The following is a 21,716-nucleotide window of genomic DNA, read 5'->3' as shown; positions in this document are numbered from 1 at the left end:
ATTCTAGAAATGTTCACATCAAAAAACAGTATAAATGAACCAAGCCAAGGAAATCAAACTGAAAAATCCTTTTGGTTTTGATTAAAAACTGAAGCAAATCGATCAAAAACTGAATCAATCAACCAAACTATGAGCATCTCTACCAAATTCTAAAGCACTTGTTTTATGTTCTTTTTTATTTTTTTATTTTGACATCACATGGTGTTTAGGGCTTGGGTCCCCCCCCCCCTAAGGTCATAATCCCCAAGCATGTCAAGCACTTAAGAGTTAAGACTATCATTTCAAATTGAGTTTGATTTTGAATGTTAACAAATAGATGCCATTTACAATCTTAATTACAAAAAGTAAAATTGTAAAAATAACTACACGTATATCACCTAAAATAATGTTTGGGGTGTACTTGAATTTACCCAACCAATTGAATCTCAATTTAAATTTAGACGAATAGATAGCATTTGCAAAATTGCAATCCCAAATCCTAATAACGTTAATTTAAAGTCCATTTGAATTTAGAAATCATTACATCAATAACTTTTTAATGTTAATTGACAAAAAATTAAAATTCATAAACAAATATTTCACCTAGAAAGATTGCTTGGTCTGACTTAAACTTACCCAAATCAATTGATTCTTAATTTGAATTTAGACAAATAAATACCTTTTGTATTTTGCAATCTTAAATCCTAATTATATTAACTTAAAATCTATTTAAATTTAATAATTATCATGTCAATAAAACTTTAAAATTAACTAATAGAAATTTAAATTTCATAAACAAACAATTCACCTAAAAGTATTGCTTGGATTGTACTTGAACCTAACCACATGCCCTAAATTTGAAAATTGATCAATTATGAATGTCCTAGGCCATAAGGCTCTTGGCTTGTACTTGATTAATTTCTCTGAATAATTATAAATTATTTTTGGTAGAAATATTATAAATTATTTTATTCTATATATTATACCACACCACATATTTTATTTTTTTATATATAACCCAGTATTAGGAATATGTATCTGCCTCAAATAAAACCGGGTATTAGATATCGAATACCCTAAAGTCAAAACCCCTATGGCTCAGTTTGGAAAGAGCATAAGAACAAATATGCACAGTACAAAATCTTGTATTTTGTATGTATTTATATTATATATTTGCATTTATGGCTCAGCTTGGAAGAAGTACAAATGCAAATATTTACGGTGCAAATGCATATAAAATGATACAAAATACAGGCTTTATGCTCTACAAATTTGCATTTGTATTCCTTCCAAACATGGCCTATAAGGGTTTTATTCTAAAATCCCAGACTCGTCCCAAACCGAGGTTTTGATAAATGGGCCTCTCAAGGTAGGGACGGGTCGGATACCCGAAAATCACATCGTCTGTACCCGGTGATGATACTTGGCATCGCTAGCGGTAGCAGTAGGTCAAAGCTCTCTGTGCTCTGCTCACTGCTTCTCTAATCTCTAATCTCTATTGATGATCGATGTACTGCTCAACTAAGTCAATCCTGACTCAGTTCTATCCGCTGTGACTCGGCTTTTCGCACGATGCAAAGCTATATCTGCAATGCGCCATGGAAGAACACTGTCTTCTGCTCTCCTCAGAACTTCATCCCGAATCGAAAACCTCCTCCTTGTGGCATCCGTCTCCAATACCCTCTCCGAGTCCGGCACTCTGAACCTCGATGGCGATTCCATCCCACTCTGCGAATCTCTCGTCCTCCAAGTCCTCCGAAGAAGCTCTCTCGATCTCTTTAAGAGGATCGATTTTTTTAGGTGGGCTTCTCGCAGGCCTGGCTACAAACACTCTTTCCGCGTCTATTCTCAGATCTTTCAGGCAGTCTGTCAAACTGGGCACCTCGACGAGCTCCGTCCTCTGTTGTCTTTGATGAAGGAGGATGGTGTGGTTGTTGATTCTGCGACTTTCAAGCTCTTGCTTGATGCTTTTATCCGATCATATAGGTTTGATTCGGCTATTGAAATATTGGATCTCATGGAAGAACAAGGAACTGGCTTGAATCCCCGCATTTATAACTCTGTTATTGTTGCGCTGCTTAGAAAAAACCAGTTGGATCTTGCTCTTTCTATGTTTTACAAACTTATTGAAGCTCTGAGTGGCGACAATGGCATCGCTCTTGATGCACTCGCCTGTAACGAATTACTAGTTGCTCTGAGGAAAGCAGACAGGAAGGCGGAATTCAAAAGGGCTTTTGAGAAATTGAGATCTAAGGGGTTTGGCTTGGATGCATGGGGCTATAATATTTGTATTCATGCATTCGGGTGCTGGGGTGATTTGGCTACTTCTCTTAAACTTTTCAAAGAGATGAAACAAAAGATTTCGAAGTCAGGTTTCTCTGGCCCGGACTTGTGCACTTATAACAGCTTAATACATGTGCTCTGCTCAGTTGGGAAAGTGAAAGACGCATTAATTGTTTGGGAGGAGTTGAAAGGGTCTGGTCATGAGCCTGACGCTTTCACGTATCGGATTCTCATCCAAGGTTGTTGCAAATCTTATAGAATGGACGATGCAACAAGAATTTTCAGTGACATGCAGCACAGTGGATTCCATCCCGATACTGTTGTTTATAATTCTCTTCTCGATGGTTTGCTCAAAGCAAGGAAAGTGTCAGAAGCCTGCCACTTGTTTGAAAAAATGGTTCAGGATGGGGTAAAGGCTTCATGTTGGTCTTACAATATTCTGATTGACGGGCTATTTAAAAATGGAAGGGCTTTGGCTGCTTACACTCTTTTCTCTGACTTGAAAAAGAAGGGCCCACTTGTGGATGGTGTCACTTACAGCATCGTTGTGCTGCATCTCTGTAGGGAGGGTCATCTTGATGATGCATTACAGTTAGTGGAGGAAATGGAAGCCAGAGGCTTTGTTGTGGATCTGGTTACAATAACGTCAGTCTTGATTGGTCTTCATAAACAAGGGAGGTGGGATTGGGCAGAGAGGCTCATGAAACACGTAAGGGATGTTACACTAGTGCCAAATGTTATCAAATGGAGGTATAATATGGAGGCTTCAATGAGAGACCCACAGAACAGACAAAAGGATTTCACGCCAATGTTTCCATCTGAAGGCAGTATTAGTGAGATCATGAGTTTCATAGCTTCATTATCCAAGGATGCAGATATTGATTCACAAATTGATTCTGAAAATGGGAGATCACAAAGTGAAGATGAAACTTCTTCTAGCATTGATCACTGGTCATCATCTCCTTACGTAGATCAACTTGCCAATGAAGTAAAGTCTGCCAACTACTCTTGGTTGTTTTCAATGTCTAAGGGAAGACGGGTGCAAGGGAGAAGCAATGATTCATTTGATATTGATATGATCAATACATACCTGTCAGTTTTTTTGGCCAAGGGGAAGTTGAGCTTTGCCTGCAAGTTGTTTGAGATCTTCACTGAAATGGGTGTTAATCCTATCAGTTACACTTATAATTCCATTATGTGTTCCTTTGTGAAAAAGGGTTATTTTAGTGAGGCATGGGGTGTGCTCCATGAAATGGGCAAGAAGCTTTGCCCTGCTGATATTGCAACATATAATGTGATAATCCAAGGCTTGGGAAAGATGGGAAGAGCAGATCTTGCCAGCATTGTTCTTAATCAATTGATGGGCCATGGTGGTTATCTTGACATTGTTATGTACAACACATTGATTCATGCACTGGGGAAGGGTGGTCACATTGATGAAGCTAACAGGTTATTTGAGCAGATGATGAAAAGTGGGGTTAATCCAGACATTGTCACTTTCAATACACTCATTGAGATTCATGTCAAGGCAGGTCAACTGAAAGAAGCATACAAATTTTTTAAAATGATGCTGGATGCTGGATGCTCCCCTAACCATGTCACTGACACAACTCTGGATTTCTTGGAGAAAGAGATTGAGAAACTGAGATACCAAAAGGCATCGATCAAACCCAACAATAAGGAAGATGCTATTTGAAGAACAAACTTCAGGGTTTATGGATTACAAGTGAGTGGTTTTCTTCTTTTTGAAATTCGGGTTTTGCTGAATCAAATTTAAAAGTGTAATCCCATTCAATCCTATTGGGAGGTTGGCTAAAATAAATTCATCAAAACAGGTGATTGCAGAATGAGTGAATAGAGTATGCTGTGTGTTTAGGGTTTGAACATTAAAATGATGGGAGAGGATTGTTCTTGATTATATTTCATGTTAGAGCCATTAGAAATTTTAGAGAAGAAATGATGGGGTCTAACTAGAAATTCAGAACTTTGCCTTGAGGCCCTTAACTTTTTGTTTTATTGGGGGGAGGTTGGTGAAATTTTCATTTTTCTAAGTTGGTGTGGATCATGTGTCTGAAACTCCTCTTCATGCTTGGATCGTTCAGACTTTATGGAGCATTTCTTGTTTGTTGAGATTTATTAATCAGTAGAGGAGAATAGTACAATGTCCCAAGGAGAGGCACGAGATGCAACCTCTCCTTGTTAGTTAAGTACAGCTTCCACTATATTATAACAACTTACAAAATAGCACAAAAAAGGACCTCCCTGGATACCCCCTGTTTAGCCAGAGAATCAGCCATAGTATTAGCTGACCTACTTACCCATTTTACCTCAAATCTCATGTTCCTAGTTAACCACTTTACTTTTTTGATGAGTTCTTTGTAGCCCCAAATGGTAGCATCCGGGTTAAGCAGCCCATTTCTTGTTTGTTGAAACTTGTCATGGGAAGATTAGGACAAGCATGAATCTCTGTTGAAGTGGGCCACTTGAATTAGATTCTAATGGGTGTATTACCAAGAAAAAAAGGAATTAGATTTCAATGGGTGCAGTCTTAGCATTCAGTGGATACTCATTTGAGTTGCATATCAGAGGAGGGAAGGACTTGTTCACCTTGCACTCTTACTAGGGTAGCCTCTATGTCTGGCATAGGGCATGATAATCGGTGGTAGAAGTACCAATTGTTAACCTGGAGATGCTTGCATTGAAATGATCCACCTCCTTATGCTTGTTCTGATTTTTTTTCTCTACTTGATGCTTCTCTGGTAGGGATGTTTCTCAAAATAAATCCATCAGAACAAGTGGTTGCGGAATGGGTAAATAGTGTATGCTGTGCGCTTAAGGCTGTGAGCATTAAAATGATGGGGGAGGTTTATTCTTGTTTATGTTTCATAGTAGATGCATTAAAAGTTTTAGATGGGGAATGATGGGCGCTACCTAGAAATCCAGAACATTGCATTAACATTTTGTTTTGTTGGTGGTAGATTGGTGAAATGGTCATTTTTTTCTAAATTGGTGTGGATTGTGGTGTCTGAAATTCCTCTTCATGCTTGGAGCTTTCAGACTCTGTGGGTCGTTTCTCGTTTGTTGATAAGAGATACTTGTCATTGGAACATTAGGCCAAGTATGAATCCTGGTTGAAGTGGGTCACTTGAATTAGCTTTCCAATGGGTGCAGTCTTAACATTCACTGGAGACTCATTTCAGTTGCATATCATGATGGGAAGGACGGACTTGTTCACCTTTGCAGTCTAGCAGCAGGCTTTGGTTTCAGCACAGTGGTAGGTAAAAGATGATGAGATGGTATATCTCAAGGGCATTAAAGGACATGTATCTCAAAAGGTTTGGCACATAGCTAGTAATTCATGGGATATGAAGTTAAAGAGACATAAATCCTTGTTTTGTAATATGGTATTGGATTGGGATATGGACTGTTCTTCTAAGGTGAATGGTACTATGGTAGCTCTTTTGTTAAAGGAGGGTGTAGTTGTGGTGACTTGGCTGAAAGGGCCTGTAATCAAATTAAATTCTGATGTGAATTGACCAAAGAAAAGAAGATGAAGAAGAAGAGAATAGATGAGAAAAGAGAGAAAAGGGGGTCCAATATTAGATCTATTTATATGTTAGCAAATAAAAGTCAATACAATGAAAATGCCGCTGCTACCTATATAAAAAAGAAAAGAAACAATAACACCAATATGTAACAACAATAAGTAACACAAAAACATAAGGAGGGACCACACACTAATCTATTGTTTCTCTACACTCTCCCTCAAGTTGGGAATTTGGTCATCCCAACCAAGACTTTTGTGAATGTATACCATGTTCCCTTAGAAAGGATTGGAAGTCTCCATCAAGATATTCCCTCTCTTCCCTGAATCTAAGCGGAACATTCCCAAAGTTGTGTTAAATTGATTCTTCACCATGGCTAGAAAAAGTTTAAACATGGAGGAAACTTTTGATTTTTGTCTAAGGAAGTGTATCCAAGTATAGCGGCTACAATCATAAACAAAAATCACAAAACATTTATAACCCAAGCGTGAAGTAATAGGAGATGAGCAAACATCACTATGTATCAACTTGAAAGGAACATCATAATGTGCAATGGAAGTAGGAAACAACAAAATATGACTTTCACTCAAACTACAAAAAAATACATGATTTATTAAAATGAGCAAAAGAAGTAGCTTTAGAAGACAAACATCCAGAACAAAACAAAAGTTAAAGTTTATTAGCAAAAGGGTGGCCAAAACATTTATGCTATAAATGCCATTCATTATTTCTACAAACAAGTTCTGAACTTGGATGCAAGTAGTAGAGAGTATGCGGGATGAGTTGGGTGATGCAAGTGTCTTCTTAGACTCTAACACAAACACCCATCCAAATCTACGCCCCTTTCCCTTCACTATCCTAGTGCATTTGTCCTAAATAAGACATCCATCATGAGAAAAAGAAACAACGTTTCCATCCTCAACAAGTTGCCCAACTGAAATTAAACTAGTAGTAAGTTTAGGGACTAGAAGTATTTTGGGAAGATGAAACCATTGTTTTAAAAGGAACTTGAGGCGAGGCTAGGAAAAAAGGCCTGGCCTCAATAGCCTCAGACCAACAAGGCTTAGGCCTTGAGTTGTTTGAGGCTTATGCCTTTTGGCCTTTGGCCTCAAAACGTCCAAGTCTTAGGCCTCAGCATGCTAATGTGGAATGTGAAGGTTTACATAGAGGCAAATATAAATTTAAGACAAAAAAAAACCTTGTTTGGTATATATTGGTGAAATGAGCAAATAAATAAACATACAAATAACAAAAAACTTGCATATAAAATGTGTAAGAAAATAGCTTACTTTATTATTCATGCTTTATTCTTACCCATTTGCCCATTTATCTCATACTTGATAATCTATTTCTTCTAAAGTACATGCATCATATAGATAGACACTCTTTGCTAATGCATATTAGTGCAAGAAAGGAAATAGGAATTCCTTGTTCTTAAAACAATGTTGGTTCATACTAATAAAAAAAAACAATGTTGGTTCATATCCCTAAATTGAAAAGGTTGACTTCTATGGTTTTGTTCTTCTAGGAAAAAAAAAATTACTTTGGTAAGATTCTAACTCAAATTGTAATGTCTCTTTGGGGTACCGACACCCCTTTTTTATGGTATTTTTATAAAATTTTTAATAATTAAATAATATAAAAAATAACCTTGTAAAATTAAAAAAATTGAAAAAAAAAGGTACACATGATTCAAAGTGTCGATACTCAATGCATCCCTTTCAACATATTGGGGTGTATGAATACTTTGAACCATGAATCCATGTCTAATATATCATACATGCCAATCCATATAAGATCCTAATTTTATGTTTTCATGTCTTTATTGTTTATGGATTATCCCCTTTTCTTTTTTTGCTCAAGGCTTATGCCTCAAAACGCTTTGAGGCTTATGCTTCGCTCCTATGAGACACAACCGCCTCGCCTTTGCTTTTAGCCTTTTAAAACCTTGGATGAAACTAAGAGGAAGCATAAGTATCTAAAGACAAATCACTACATCCAATGATTTCTAACTTTTCACCATTGTCTGTAATGATATGTTTATTAAGGGATTAGGGTTTAAGATATTCACCAGCATGTGCCCTTGTAATGTGGTTCAAGGCACCATAATCAATAATTCAAACATGAATGGGTGAAGAACAATAAAAGGAAGACTCACCAAATAGACCAATGGCTGAAAATGTAGAGGAAATAGCAGTAGATACCAACTGTCACACCTTCTCCTCAGTAAGAATACCAGAAGGCTCACCCTTGGTTGTGGGCCCAATTGAAGAAGAAGGAATTGTAGCACCACTAGTTGTATTCTCAACACTAGCCTGAAAATCCTTGTGCTGCCCCCTTGTATAGCCAGAAGTACTTCCCTTAGGTGGACATGTAGGATACTCAGATATTATGTGTCCCTTCTATTTGTAGTAGGTACATGTATTTTTCTTTTTTGCAATGAGAAGCTACATGACACTACTCCTTATTCTCATAGCATTGCACCTTGGATAAATACTTTTTAGGCTTGGACCTATTTGCCAAGAAAACTGCTTCTGCGAGTTACAAGTCTTGTTTCCTTCCTTAAAAGCTCTCCCAAAATCACATCTAGGCATGGAGTAGTATCTCTACTCAAAATATTGGACATGATCACTTCATTTTCTGGTCTTAAGTGCATCAAGAAATGCATGATCTTTCTTCTATCAAAATGTTTTTTCTTTGCTTTGACATAACAGGTTGTCAAGGATTCACCCATATGAATAAATTCGTACTCTGTCCACAGATTCACAAAACCTGCATCATATTCCTAAATTTTCTTCTCCCCTTGGCTATAGGAGAAGATCTTGGTCTCTATCTGATATTGTCTGGAGAGATTAGATTGTTGATAAACTTTCTCCATGTACTCAAACAACTCCTTTGCTCATTGGAATAGCTATGTCAGTCTCAATTGATCCAAGAATCCAAGAAACGATTTTGGCATCATTGGTTCTCCATTGTTTAATCCTTTTTTTATCAATAACAGAATTTCATTATATTCATAAAAAAAAATACTCCATTGTTTAACCCATTTACTATTAGATTCATTAGGTTTAGGTGAAGAGCCATCAATATGACCCCAGAGACCCTGCCCCTCGACATAAAACTGGAAATGGAACTTCCATAGTGAGTAATTACTCCAATCAAATTTGATTGCAAGAATATTTCTCCTGTCTTTAGCCATTTCGGCAAGAAAAACACAAAGAAAGCACACTTCAAAGCAGGAAATATGGTATTAAAGCAAGTAATAAAGGAAAGCCTTGCTGTAATCCAATCTAAATCAGACTTGAAGATGCAAATAACAAAGAAATGGGGGGATTCAGCACAGAGGAGAGTACTTCTCACAAGAAAATAACCCCCAGTATACGTAGCTGTCCTGAGATGGAAATACATATTCGAACAAGTCTGAAAGATGGGTCAAAACACTCAAAAGCAACTGGTCCAGCCTCTAATATGAGAAAAATAACCACATATGCAACTGGGCAAAGGGAGAAGGATCAAAACCTCCAAGAAATAACCACAGAAAAAATAACCACATAAGCAACAGTCCGGAAAAGGCAAGCTGCAGGTCTGTCAAAGATAGAAAAGTGATCAAAACCCTTCAAATTGAGTCTGAACTCCTGTCCAAGTGAATGGATAGGTTCTAGAGCCTAGGGTCACTCTGAATCCAGGAGCACAAGAATATTGGATCAAGTAGTAGAGAGAAATGATAAGAAATACAACCTGAAAGGCAAAAAATCAGAAAAAATAGTGCTGTAATCGTACTGAGAAGAACAGCCTTCAAAGAGTCCTCAAAGTAGTCTTTGGCAGTAGGATCAGGAAGCTTGAATGTAAATCTTCTGAACTTGAACAAAAGCTGATGTAGAAGACCTGCTCTGATACCATGACAACTAGGGTTCATATAGGTGAAGAGAAACAGTTTGTGGGGTGTGTCTAATGTCCCACACGTCCAAACAAGTTATGTTATATATTAATGAAATACAATAGGTTGGAAAGGACCGTTGTGCCCTTCTCTAGTTCAAGCAAGAATAAAGAAATACACAGTGATATGATACAGAATAAAAAGAAATACTCCCAAATATATAAAAAAAACAAGAGATCAGCCCTTCTCACAACACTTGCTCCCTCAAGGTCCAAGAAAGTCTACTTTCTCTCATTTTATCTCTTATTGGAGCTACTCTTAGGTTCCTTCAAATGACTTCGTTTCTGATCTGATCCTTTCTGGATTTTCCACTCATCCATCTCAGCATAGCATTTTTACCACACTCAGTTTTTGGGTATATTGAGTTTCATGACTTCCCAATATTCTGCTCCATACAGCATGGCTGGCCTTACAACTATTTTATAGAATTTTCCTTTTAATGTAAGTGGTATTTGTCTATCACATAAAACTCTCATGCACCCCTCCATTTTTCTCATCCTGCTAATTCTATGGATGACATCCTCCTCAATCTCTTCTTTAGTTATGAATCGTCAAACCAAGGTACCGTAAAAGTTCACAATGAGTTATCTCTTGGTCTCCAATCCTAAGTGTGCCCTGATTTGCATTGCTATTATTATTAGATTTACATATCATATATTTTGTTTTAGTCCTTGTTTTAAAAGCTCTTATTTCTAATGCATTGTCCATAAGCTTAATTTGTATTTAATCATTCATTAGTTTCATGAATTAAAACAATGTCATCAGCAAACAGCATGCACCATGGGAATATGATGTTTGTCCCGCAAGTGTTCTGACATGGGGCGTGGCTCCTTCGTGGCTTTATACTAATGCACATGAATTAAAACCCTTACTGTAGTAGAGTTTCCCATACTATAATTGAGTGTGCACTCAACAAGTTTCAAGATTGAAAAACTTGTTAGAAACCTTGGGTCTTGCATGTTTCTAAAAAGTACAGGACATAGCAGAAAGTAAAAGAAAGGCTTATTAGTGAAGAGCAATTAGAACCAGACTTTTTCCTTCTTTGCTGTTGATCTGACTAGCTAATATTATTCATTGATGGTCCTGTCTAGATGGTTGTATTTTCTACAACATACATCTCTGGTAAAGTTGTCCTTCAGATTCATCTCTAATTATGTTAATAATTGTTGCACACGTTGCTGTTGCAGAAATCAATCAATGAGGCTGCCACAAATTGGATCTGAAGTGTCTATGTTATAAGTAAGGTACAATCTATATTCCTTATTGGATTTTTTTTCTCCTAGCAGATTGTACATATTTATGGTCGTATTCTTTCCAGGGGATACATCTCTTTCTCTGGAGTGAGAGCAGCCGTAGAGATACAAGAAGCAGAACATAGATAACGAGCTCAAGTTTTTAAATCAGGTCTTCTTTTTGTCCCTAATCTTTTTCTTTTCAAGTTAAATTATTTGTTCTTTTGCATTTGCCTTTTTTTTTTTTTTGATAAATCTTTTGCATTTGCTTATTGTTTGTATTCTTTTCATCTTTTGTTTTATTTGATTTATAAAGCTCCTCTAATTTTTTTAATGATTAAAAAAATTATGGGTAGTGGCTTGCATGATTATGTGATGCAGGAGCTGAAGAGTCAAAATTGGAATTTTATGAATTTCTGTATTTTTGGACAGTAGGGGCATTTTTGTCATTTTGCAATTTCCTGTGGGGGTCCAATGACAGTGTTTAAATTGTCTAGTTATAGTTTGTTTATGTTTAAAATTTCAGAGTCATTGCATAAGTAGGATTAGGGTTATTGAGTCATTTTTTAATTGAAATAGGATATGACAACTTAGTTTGAGTCCTAATAGGATTATTAAGTCTAACAATTTGACTCCTAAGACTATTATGAGTCTAACAGTTTGACTCCTGGGATTATTATGAGTTTAGAGTCTAAATATGTATGGATGTTTTTCACAAAGGCAATGAATTATATTGAGTTTTCTTCAGCTTATGCTAGCTATGGTGAGTGATTCCCATGCACTAGAGTGATTCTAGGCACCCTGTGAGTGATTCCGGGTATTTTCTCTCTTCTTTCTCTCCCTATTTTCTCTCTTATTCCTTCAAGAAGCCATTACAACCATCAACAGCCATAAAACTCTGATCAAGAAGACCATTCAACATTCTCTAAGGATTAGAACTGAGCTGGCCCTACATCATTATGCCTTATGTCCAACCTGATATTTGGTGAAACTCCTCATCTCTCAATTATCTAGCATTTCTGATGATGAAGATGATCTTATTTTCAATTTAACAGGAGAAAGGAAGGCAAACAGTAATGTTGCAGATTGGGAACGAACTTCATTGATCTTATAGGCAGAAGCCACATGACGGATATAGAGAATGAGGTAAATTAGTCAGCTTTATCCATCTTTTTAGCCTTGCATATATATGCAGATTTTGCTTTCATGTAAATTGAGCTGAAGTCCATATGGGCAGTACAGACCTTGTATTTATGTTTTAGAAAAGTTCTGCATAATTGACCAGAAGATGGTGGTAATAGTAAACAAACCTATTTTCAAATTGGGAATTTCATGAGAATATTATCCTGTATGTATTCTTTGAATTGGATAATCCTTTCTGGACTTGCTGTCTATCTCCAGCTTTGGAAGCTCTGTACTTTAGGACTGATGTTTCAATATTCATAACTTCACGTAGCAATAAATAGATAATGGTAAACTACTAATTTCTCATAACCAAATCTAATATTCTAATTGCAAGAAAAATGATAGAGAAGAATGAAATACAAAGGACATGTTGATTTACTCGAGAAAAAAAAATCTTGGATACAAATGAAACGAAAGTGGCACAGATGACTTTTTATGGGGATGACATGTCTGTGTTTGATGAGATGCCTTATTGATGAAAGCTCAAAGGCAACGGCGAATTATTATTGGAAAAGGAGTGCTAACCCATTTCAACATTAAGATTTGAATTAGAGAATATTTTGTACCAGTACCCTAGTTCTGGACTTCTATTATCATTGCTCCACTTGGTTCATTATTTAGGAATGCCTTAGTCTGAATGACACCGGTTTTGTAGAATGTACCTGCTTAGGAGTTAAAATGTTTAATTGGATTGCTTTTTTTTTAAATATTTTTCTGCTTTGTTTAATTGTACTATGTATAGTTTTTTTAATTGGCAACTAGATCAAGTAGTTTTATTACTCAAATATGAGAACAATTATATCTTTATAATTAACAGTGTTTTACTGTTTTTTAGTCAACCCCACTTGTTGGGGAAAGGCTTTGGATAATGATAGTGGTGAAAGCTGTAATAATATATCAAAATTTTCATGCTTTGGTTCTTTGACAAGTCTATTCTTTAAACCATTAGGAGAAGCAAAAGCCATCCTTGCTAGAGCACAAGCAACTGCAAAAGGGATCTCTTTTCCATCAGAAACCATCAAAACAAATGGAGGTGTTTAGGTTAGATTGATTCCCTTCTCTTTCTTGTATAGATTGAATAAATAGAATAGAAGAAATTTGAATATTGTGAAGTATGCCCTCTCTTTTCTTATTTATTTCTTCTGAAGATGCAAAGTAGACACTGGGGTCAGACAAGCTCCTTCCTATGCTAAGTTGTCCAGATTTTACAAACAACATATGAAAAATGACCAGAAAACTTCTTTTGTCTACAAAACAAAACTACATTGAAAAGTTAGAATATTTCATTAACTATCTGATCACTTGCTTCCTGCATTAGTTCTGTTGTCCAGAAGAGAAGAAGGAAGAAAGGAAGAGAGAAGAGAGAAGAAAGAAAAGAGATTTGGAGTCTCAAAGAGATGCTGACGGCGCTAGCTTTTTATTATTTATACTAGGGCGATAGAACTTAAAATAAAAGATGTTGAAAGTACCAAAATACCTCTGTGGTACTAAACTTATAGAATAATAACCTTTCAACACTTCCCCTCAAGTTGGGACATAGATATCAATCATGCCCAACTTGTCACATAAATCATAATGTTGCAAGTGATGTAACCCTTTTGTGAAGACGTTTGCAAGTTGGTCATTAGAACTGACATAGGGAGTACACACTTCCCCTGTGACAGCCTTTTCTCTAATGAAATGTTTGTCAACTTTGATATGCTTAGTTCTATCATGCAACACAGGATTAACAACGATGTTTATGGCTGCCTTGTTATCACAGTAAAGAGTCATAGGTCCATCGACTGGAAAACCCAACTCAACAAATATTTTAGCCACATAATTTCAGCTGCTCCATGAGATATTGCCTGATATTCAACTTCAGCACTAGACCTAGCTACCACATTCTGCTTTTTGCTTCTCCAGGTAACTAGGTTCCATCCTATAATGGTACAATAGCCACTAGTTGACTTCCTATCATTCAAGGATCCTGCCTAATCTGCATCAGTATACACTTCAACTTTCAAATGCCCGTGCTTTTGAAACAACAAGCTTGCACATGGGAACTTCTTAAGATATTTGAGAACTCTTTCTACTGCTTCAAGGTGGGTAGTCTTAGGGGTATGCATGAACTGCTAAGAACACCCATTGCATAAGCAATGTCTGGTCGAGTCATAGAAAGATATAGCAGTCTTCCTACAAGTCTCTGAAACTATTTCACATCCACAATGGGTTCACCTTGACAGTCTCCTAATTTGTGGTTAGGATCAATAGGGGAATCAACATGCTTTACTCCCAATTTTCTTGTATCCTGGAGTAGATCTAGGACATACTTTCTTTGGGAAATGAAGATACCCTTTTGTGAGCGGGCCACTTCAATCCCAAGGAAGTACCTTAGAGGACCTACATCCTTCACTTCAAATTGGGTAGCAAGGAAATTCTTCAACTTTTGAATTTCATCATTCCAATCACTAGTGATAACTATATCATTAACATATACTATCAGTGCTGCAATCTTTCCTTCCCCTCTTTTCACAAACAATGCGTGATTAGATTGACACTGCTTGTATCCTCTTTGCTGAACTGCTACATGGAACCTACTGAACTAGGCTCTTGGTGATTGTTTCAGGCCATATAATGATTTTTTTAACCTGCACACTTTCTGTTCATTAACTTGAGCCTGGAAACCAGGGGGTTGTACCATGTATACTTCCTCTTCAAGGTCACCATTTAAGAATGCATTCTTAATGTCAAGTTAATGAAGGTCCCAGTCAAGATTAGAGGCTAAGGAGAAAAGAACTCTAATGGAGTTCATCTTAGAAACGGGTGCAAAAGTTTCTACATAATCCACTCCATACACTTGTGTAAACCCCTTTGCCACTAAACGAGCTTTATACTGCTCCATTGTGCCATCAACCCTATGTTTTACTATGAAAACCCATTTATACCCAACTGGTTCCTTCCCCTTAGGAAGATCTACAAGTTCCCATGCGCCATTTTTATGTAAAGCATTAATCTCTTTCTTTATAGCATTTGTCCATATAGGTATTAAAAGAGCTCATGCCACATTCTTAGGAATAGGAACACTGTCAATGGAAGAGAGAAAGGCCTGAAAGGAAGGTGAAATGTTCTCATAGGAAACAAAGTGGGACATGGGGTGTTTAGTGGTGCAAGACCTAACACCTTTCCGGTGAGCAATAGGAAGGTCAAGGTCATTAGCAATAGAGGTATCAATGGCAATAGGGTCAGGAACATCAATGGGAACCAAGGTACCTGGTTAGGAAGGATCCACCCCCGGAGAGTTTGATGGCATTGGTGGGACAACTTCTGGATGCTCCACAGCTCTTGAACTTGGTTGGCCTTTGTGACATCAAAAGAGAACACGAAAGGGAGGAGGATCAGGAAGAGGAGGTAGCTGAACCAGTTTCTCCTTGTTCCTACACTCCTCCTGAGGAGAAACAGGGAAGAAAGGCCCACTCTCAAAGAAAGAGACATCCATAGAAACACAATATCTCCGAGAGACAGGATCAAAGCATCAGTACCCCTTTTGAGTGAGGGAGTACCCCAAGAAGATGCAAGTACGAGGATCCAATTTTTCACAGTTGGGCATCGGATTTTGAACAAAGCAATGACAACCAAACACACGAGGAAGAATAGAAAGAAGAGGAGCCTTAGGAAAAAGAAGCTGATGTGGGGCTTTGCACTCTAACCAGCGAGAGGGCATACGGTTAATGAGATAGGTAGCACAAAGGATATCCTCAAGCCAAAAACGTTTTGGAACATTCATATGAATGAGTAAACCCCTAGTCACTTCAAAAAGGTGTCAGTTCTTTCTTTTAGCAACACCATTTTGTTGTGGTGTTCAGACCCATGAACTATGGTGAAGTGATCCATGCGAAGCAAATAATTCCGTGATATCATTATGAAAATATTCTTTGGCATTATCGGATTGGAAAATTTGGATCTCAGTTTGAAATTTGGTGAAGATCATTCGATGGAAATGTTGGATAATTTTTAGTACTTCATCCCTGATTTGCATGGGATATATCCATGTGTATCTGGAGTAATCATCAATAAAGGTAATAAAATATTTGTAGCCACTCTCAGGACGGTAAAGTAACAGGGCCCCAAACATCAAAATGAATAATATGGAAATGAAATTTAGATTTATTATTCTTTGACAAAAAATGAGTTCTAATGTGCTTATTCAATTGACAAGTTTGACATGTAAACTGTGATGCTGACACTGACTTAATATAACTATGGAAACACCAATTTTAAAGACTCAAAAGACAAATGACCGAGATGACTGTGCCATAAATAGACCTGACTCGTACTAGACCAACTCTTAGACTCTTAGATTGTAAGACTAGCCTTATTCTCTTAGCATGTAGAGTCCATCCACCATACGTCTTCTACCAATTGTCTTCCTCGAGGCCAAATCTTGGAGCACACAATAAGAAGGGAAAAAGGTTACTGAGCAGTTTAAAGAATTAGTGATACTACTAACAGAGAACAAATTAATAGGGAATTTTGGAACATGTAGGACATTAGTCAGGGTGAGGCCAAAGGGAAGAGAAATGGTTCCTTGACCAGCTATGGTAGAATATGAACCATCAGCTAGTCTCACCTTGTCTCTTTCAGAGAGGAGATGGTAAGTCTAGAAATAAGTGGACTTACTATTCATATGTTTTGACGCTTCAGAATCAATTATCCCAGGAGAGTTAGGGGAATGAGACGATACATGGAAAGCTGTGGCAGAGTTGCCTGATGTAGACGCAAATGAAGTTGAAGGAGGAGAAGAATCCATCTGACGAGTTGCTCTACCATAAAGTTCTAAATGGTCGCGGAAGGAATTAATAATATCCTCTCTCGGGTTAGAACTAGAAGTGTGTGTCTGAGTCATAGTAGTAGTGGGGGGCTGATTCTCCTGAGAAGCCATATTTGCTGTGGTGGACTTTCTTGGACCTTGCTGTCTTGACTTCTTATTCAGATCTGAACCTTTCTTCTTGCTCAATTCTTGGGCCCATTTTGGCTTCCCATGAAGATCCCAACATGTTTCATGGGTGTGTCGGGGTTCTAGCAATGGGTGCACCATAGTTTGTCTTTGTCTTCCACCCTTTTTTGAAGGTCCTCCTTAAAAAAATTTCCCCCACCTATAATAACATTCCCTTTTGCTGCCAATACAACTGCATCCCCTCCGGAGCTGTTCATTAAATTTTTTTTACTTTCTTCTGATTGTACTAATGCATAAACCTCCTGGACAGATGGAAGATCCTTGTTGCCTAGGATCTGGACTCTGATGGATTCATACACTGGGTTCAAGCCATGGAGAAATGCAAGCACTCTTTGTTGGGAAACAAGTTTGTTGTATGCTTTTGCATCTTCATCACAGGTCCAGTCTACACTCTGATAGTGATCTAACTCCTTTCAGATGGAGGTCAAGTCTGAATAGTACGTAGAAAGGTTCCTCTCTCCCTATTTACAAGTGGATGATTTTGCCTGTAACTGATAGATTTTTGCATAGTGACACAGTTCAGAATAGGTCGATTTTTCCTACTCCCAAATCTCATAAGCCGTTTCAGCCCACATAAAGTTCCTTCTCACCTGAGGTTGCATAGACACTAAAAGCCAGGACATAACCATGTTTTTTTGGTTCCATCTGTTATACTCAGCACCTCCGGAATTCGGTTTTTTAATTCTCCCATTTATATACCCTATCTTTCCCCTTGCAGTAATGTATAACTTGATCCCCTCCGACAATTCTAAATAATTCAAGCCATCCCGGGGTATAACAACCATAGGGAAGGATAAATCTATACTCCCACTTATTACGTTCTGCATTGAGGAGACTCCAGATGTGGAAGAGTCTTCACCACTCATAATCACAACTTCAAGTTACACTCCAAGTGAACACAAAACCCCTAAAAAAAACAGCCGAACACCCCAATAAAACTCTTTGCACCAGGGAATTAGAGAACCACTCCCCTCCTTTTCCCTCTTTTAAATCTCAGTTCTTCAAACAAAATCAGCTGTTGTTACAGAACTAACAGGTCATCACTGGCCTACCATAAATCAGGTATGGCTGCTGTTGCAGCATGTACAGGTCCTCTCTTGACCTACAAATTCATCAGAAGGTTGCTGTCGCAGCATATAAAGGTCATCACCTACCTACAGTCTGTTACAGGGATCATTCGATCCCACAAAAAAGGAAAGAAGGGGGTGCTGCTCCCCTCACATTAACTAGCTGAACCTATTACAGGTTCTGTTCTGCAACACGACCAGAAAAAATAAAAAAAGGAGAAAGGGAGAGAGAGTACTTCAGTCCGATGCAGAAAAGAAAAGTGGATCTGGATCTTCAATAAATCTCACTGTAGATGGCGAAGGAAGAAGACAGAAAAGGTTTACTCGATCTCTTCTTTCAGATCTGACAGTTCCGCTCTGATACCATGTTGTCCAGAAGAGAAGAAGGAAGAAAGGAAGAGAGGAGAGAAGAAATAAAAGAGATTTTGAGTCTCAAAGAGATGTTGGTGGCGCCAGCTTTTTATTATTTATACTAGGGTGACACAACTTAAAATAAAAGATGCTGAAAGTACCAAAGTACCACTGCGGTACTAAACTTACAGAATAATAACCTTTCAACAAGTTCAAATCAGCTTTTATATGTAATTAGAAGTTGCAATTTGGAAGGAAGGATTTTGATGAAATAATGTTGGCTATATGCTGCTGTGCAATGTCATAATTGGGGTTAAGTCCAGCTAGGAACTCAAAAACCCTATTCTTCTTTAACAGTTTCTGGTAAGTTGCTGCATCCTTGCTACTTTTCCAAACCACAGTCTCCAAATGATCGATCTCCTGCCGTAAGGTTTTGAGGGCTGAAAAATAAATAGCAATAGACTTATCTCCCTGTCTGGTAGCAATTACCTGGTTCCTCAAATGATAGGCTCTAGCAACATTCTCATTCTGTGAATAAGTTTCTGCAACTCCATCCCAAATTTCCTTAGCTGTGTTATCCCATAAAAAGTTTTTACTTATATAGGACAACATGGAATTGCACAGCCAAGTCGTTACCATATAGTTCTCCTATACCCATCAAGAGCAGTTAGTTTCGAGCTTTTCTTCCTTTTAATTATATACTCATAAAAAGAATGTACAAGTACAAGTATGCCCTTAGTAGGTTGGCTACTTGTAAGAAGCCAAAAAGAACCACTAGACTTAACATAAACAAATGGGCCTAAGGCCCAATAACTACCTAACTGAATTATGTAAATAAAAAATAAATAAAGTCGGCTCAATAAGAGAACATCGACCCAATAACTCAACACTTAGTGAGTTCTGCTTGTTGCTAGTTTTTTTTCCTCCCTTTTTGTTCATTTGTTTTTAATCTTCTACTTGAATAAAACAGAACTGCTGCTGTGTAATCTGAGGAGAGAAACACAGGTTTGAAGAGAAGGAGAGTGAGAGAAAAGAAGAGTGGAAGGAAGGAGAATAGAGAAAGAAAGAAGGGGTTCGGTTGATTGATATCTGCCGCCCCATACACTTCATTATTTATAGCTTTCGGTCCCTTACAAGAATAGGAGATAAACAAGAAATCCTAATCCTAATAAAACAAAAAATATAATATGGATAAAAATAACATGGATAAGGCCAGCCAGCCCAATCTTAAAAGGAATTTAAAACAATTAGGTGTGGGTATGGAACCACACATACTAGAGCCTGAGTGTGGGTATGGAACCCCACACTCGTGGCTTACTAACTATTTCTTCACTTCTCTCACCCATCTCTTCTATATCTTTGGCGCTTACCATAACATTAAGAGCTATTCTCTTTCTTTCTGATCTCTTTCTCATTCTTTGGTGGACAACAAGCTGTCTACTTGCTTTTCCATGCTTATTCATCCAAAGTCCCTCCTTTTAGGCCTAAGTTTACCACTAGACCAGATCTGAAAGTTTAGGACCCCCTACCTTGTCTTACATCACACTGATTCTTGATGGCAATGTGATGGGGTTGCTGCCCTGTTCCCTTTACTAGGAAAAAAAAATTCCGAACAGCTAACCATTCTTTTGTGTATCATTAGTATATTGTGTACAAACTCTGCTCATCAATAGGTTCTTTGTCATACCTTGGGAAAATTTACATGCCCATGCTTTACATGATTATCTCCATTTTTTTTTGATAATGTCTATATATTGTTGAAATGAGTTGGAAGGCACATTTGTTGCACATGGTATTAATAATGAATATATTTTCTGTGTACTGCTCTCATGGAATTGGGATATCTGCTTATATGGTAGGAGACGTATTTTCTGACTTAATGTTTATTCACAGATCTACACAACTTGGCCATAATCCCAACTATTTGGGGTAAGCTACATGGATCCTGTCCTGCCATTATGTTCTATCAAGATTCATGCTTTCTGTCAAGTTTTCTTACATTCCAAGTCTTGATAAATGAGAAGGGTTGTCTTATGTTGGCAGTAGGCATAACCAAAGATCCTCCCACGGCCCACATGACATGCCACCCATCAAGCAGATACTCAAAGCTCACCCAACATGACACCCCTAAACATTCTACTCCAAACACCACCCACCCAACATAAAGTATAACCCCCTTCCCTTTATAATCCTACAACTACCTCTCTGGCTCTCTAAACCCCAAATTCAATCCCCCTTGCAAATTCAACCATGCCATTTTAGCTTTTGGCTGAGCTCAAGACTTAATTTAAATATAAACTGTACATGTTTATTTAAAAGAAAATAATTGAGCAATACATCCAAAATTGAGCTTTTGCTTGATGAGCAATCTGCATTACATCCAAGCGTTCGGTAGCATTGCCAAGGAGGTAAGTACTGGACTTGCTGTACTTTTAAGGGAGTCTTCCTGCACTTGTATGATTTGGTTTTTCAAAATAAAAAAATCCCACATTGGCAAAAAGTATGATATGCTGATATTACAGTTCTTGCTTTAAAAAAACAAAATCATAAATGTTGGTGAGCACACTCTAAAACATTTGAAATAGTCAATGTTGTGATGAATTTGTTGTTTTCTGCCTTTTTGTTTGCTTCCTCGGGGGATAACAATGTTGCTCCCTGGCATTGCTACCAATCGTGTAAGTATGCTTATCTCAGGCTCTTACCATATACAAAAGTCTGATTGACAACAGTTATGGTATTGGCCCCTGTGGGGCATCCCACTCTGATCCCCTAAAGGCAACATGGACAGTCATCATTCTGGGCAAGGTGGAGCTGAGATCCGTGCACTCTAGATGCAAAAGTTGAGGTTGAATAGAGAGAACTAATTTTCTCAATCATATGCAATGAGAAGCTTGGTGTATCTATAAACTATAGAACAATATACAAGTTTTAATGGAGTCATTGGTCCAATTAAATTAACTATACATTATTCTTTTGTACTTTTAATTTTTGAGTTGTAAACCAAGGATTAAAGGGCGCAATGTATCGGTATATCCATATATGCTTGCATACACTGATATACAAATATTTTGAACATTTTATAGTGTTTGGGGCCTCTTGTGGGACCTTACTCTTTCATTATTATAAAATAAAAAAATCAAA

The 21,716-nt window shown here is 37.5% G+C and overlaps 1 protein-coding gene across 4 annotated transcripts; it reads left to right on the top strand.

The window, feature by feature from the left end:
• The first annotated feature begins 1,149 nt into the window (after window positions 1–1,149).
• LOC148871432 (Tetratricopeptide repeat (TPR)-like superfamily protein) lies at window positions 1,150–21,660 on the top strand. Of its 4 annotated transcripts, none has more exons than XM_088967403.1 (6): window positions 1,150–3,988; window positions 10,932–10,983; window positions 11,063–11,148; window positions 12,032–12,122; window positions 13,111–13,202; window positions 20,469–21,660. In XM_088967403.1, the coding sequence occupies exon 1, from the start codon at window positions 1,571–1,573 to the stop codon at window positions 3,956–3,958; it is 2,388 nt and encodes a 795-aa protein (XP_088823529.1). In that variant the 5' UTR covers window positions 1,150–1,570; the 3' UTR covers window positions 3,959–3,988; window positions 10,932–10,983; window positions 11,063–11,148; window positions 12,032–12,122; window positions 13,111–13,202; window positions 20,469–21,660. The 4 variants fall into 4 exon arrangements, with proteins under 4 accessions (XP_088823529.1, XP_088823528.1, XP_088823530.1 ...); XM_088967402.1 differs by having other exon boundaries at window positions 10,932–10,988; XM_088967404.1 differs by lacking the exon at window positions 13,111–13,202 and having other exon boundaries at window positions 10,932–10,988.
• Window positions 21,661–21,716: the final 56 nt, after the last annotated feature.

This window comes from Nelumbo lutea, chromosome 2 (genome assembly GCF_056320005.1).
Source record: "Nelumbo lutea isolate HS-2025 chromosome 2, American lotus-T2T, whole genome shotgun sequence".
Lineage (NCBI taxonomy): Eukaryota > Viridiplantae > Streptophyta > Magnoliopsida > Proteales > Nelumbonaceae > Nelumbo > Nelumbo lutea.
Note: the sequence above shows the minus strand (reverse complement) of the source record. Positions and strands in the feature narration are given on the sequence as shown.

Coding starts and splice junctions, on each gene's coding strand:
- LOC148871432 (XM_088967403.1), top strand. CDS start 1,571: ATGCGCCATGGAAGAACACTGTCTTCTGCTCTCCTCAGAACTTCATCC.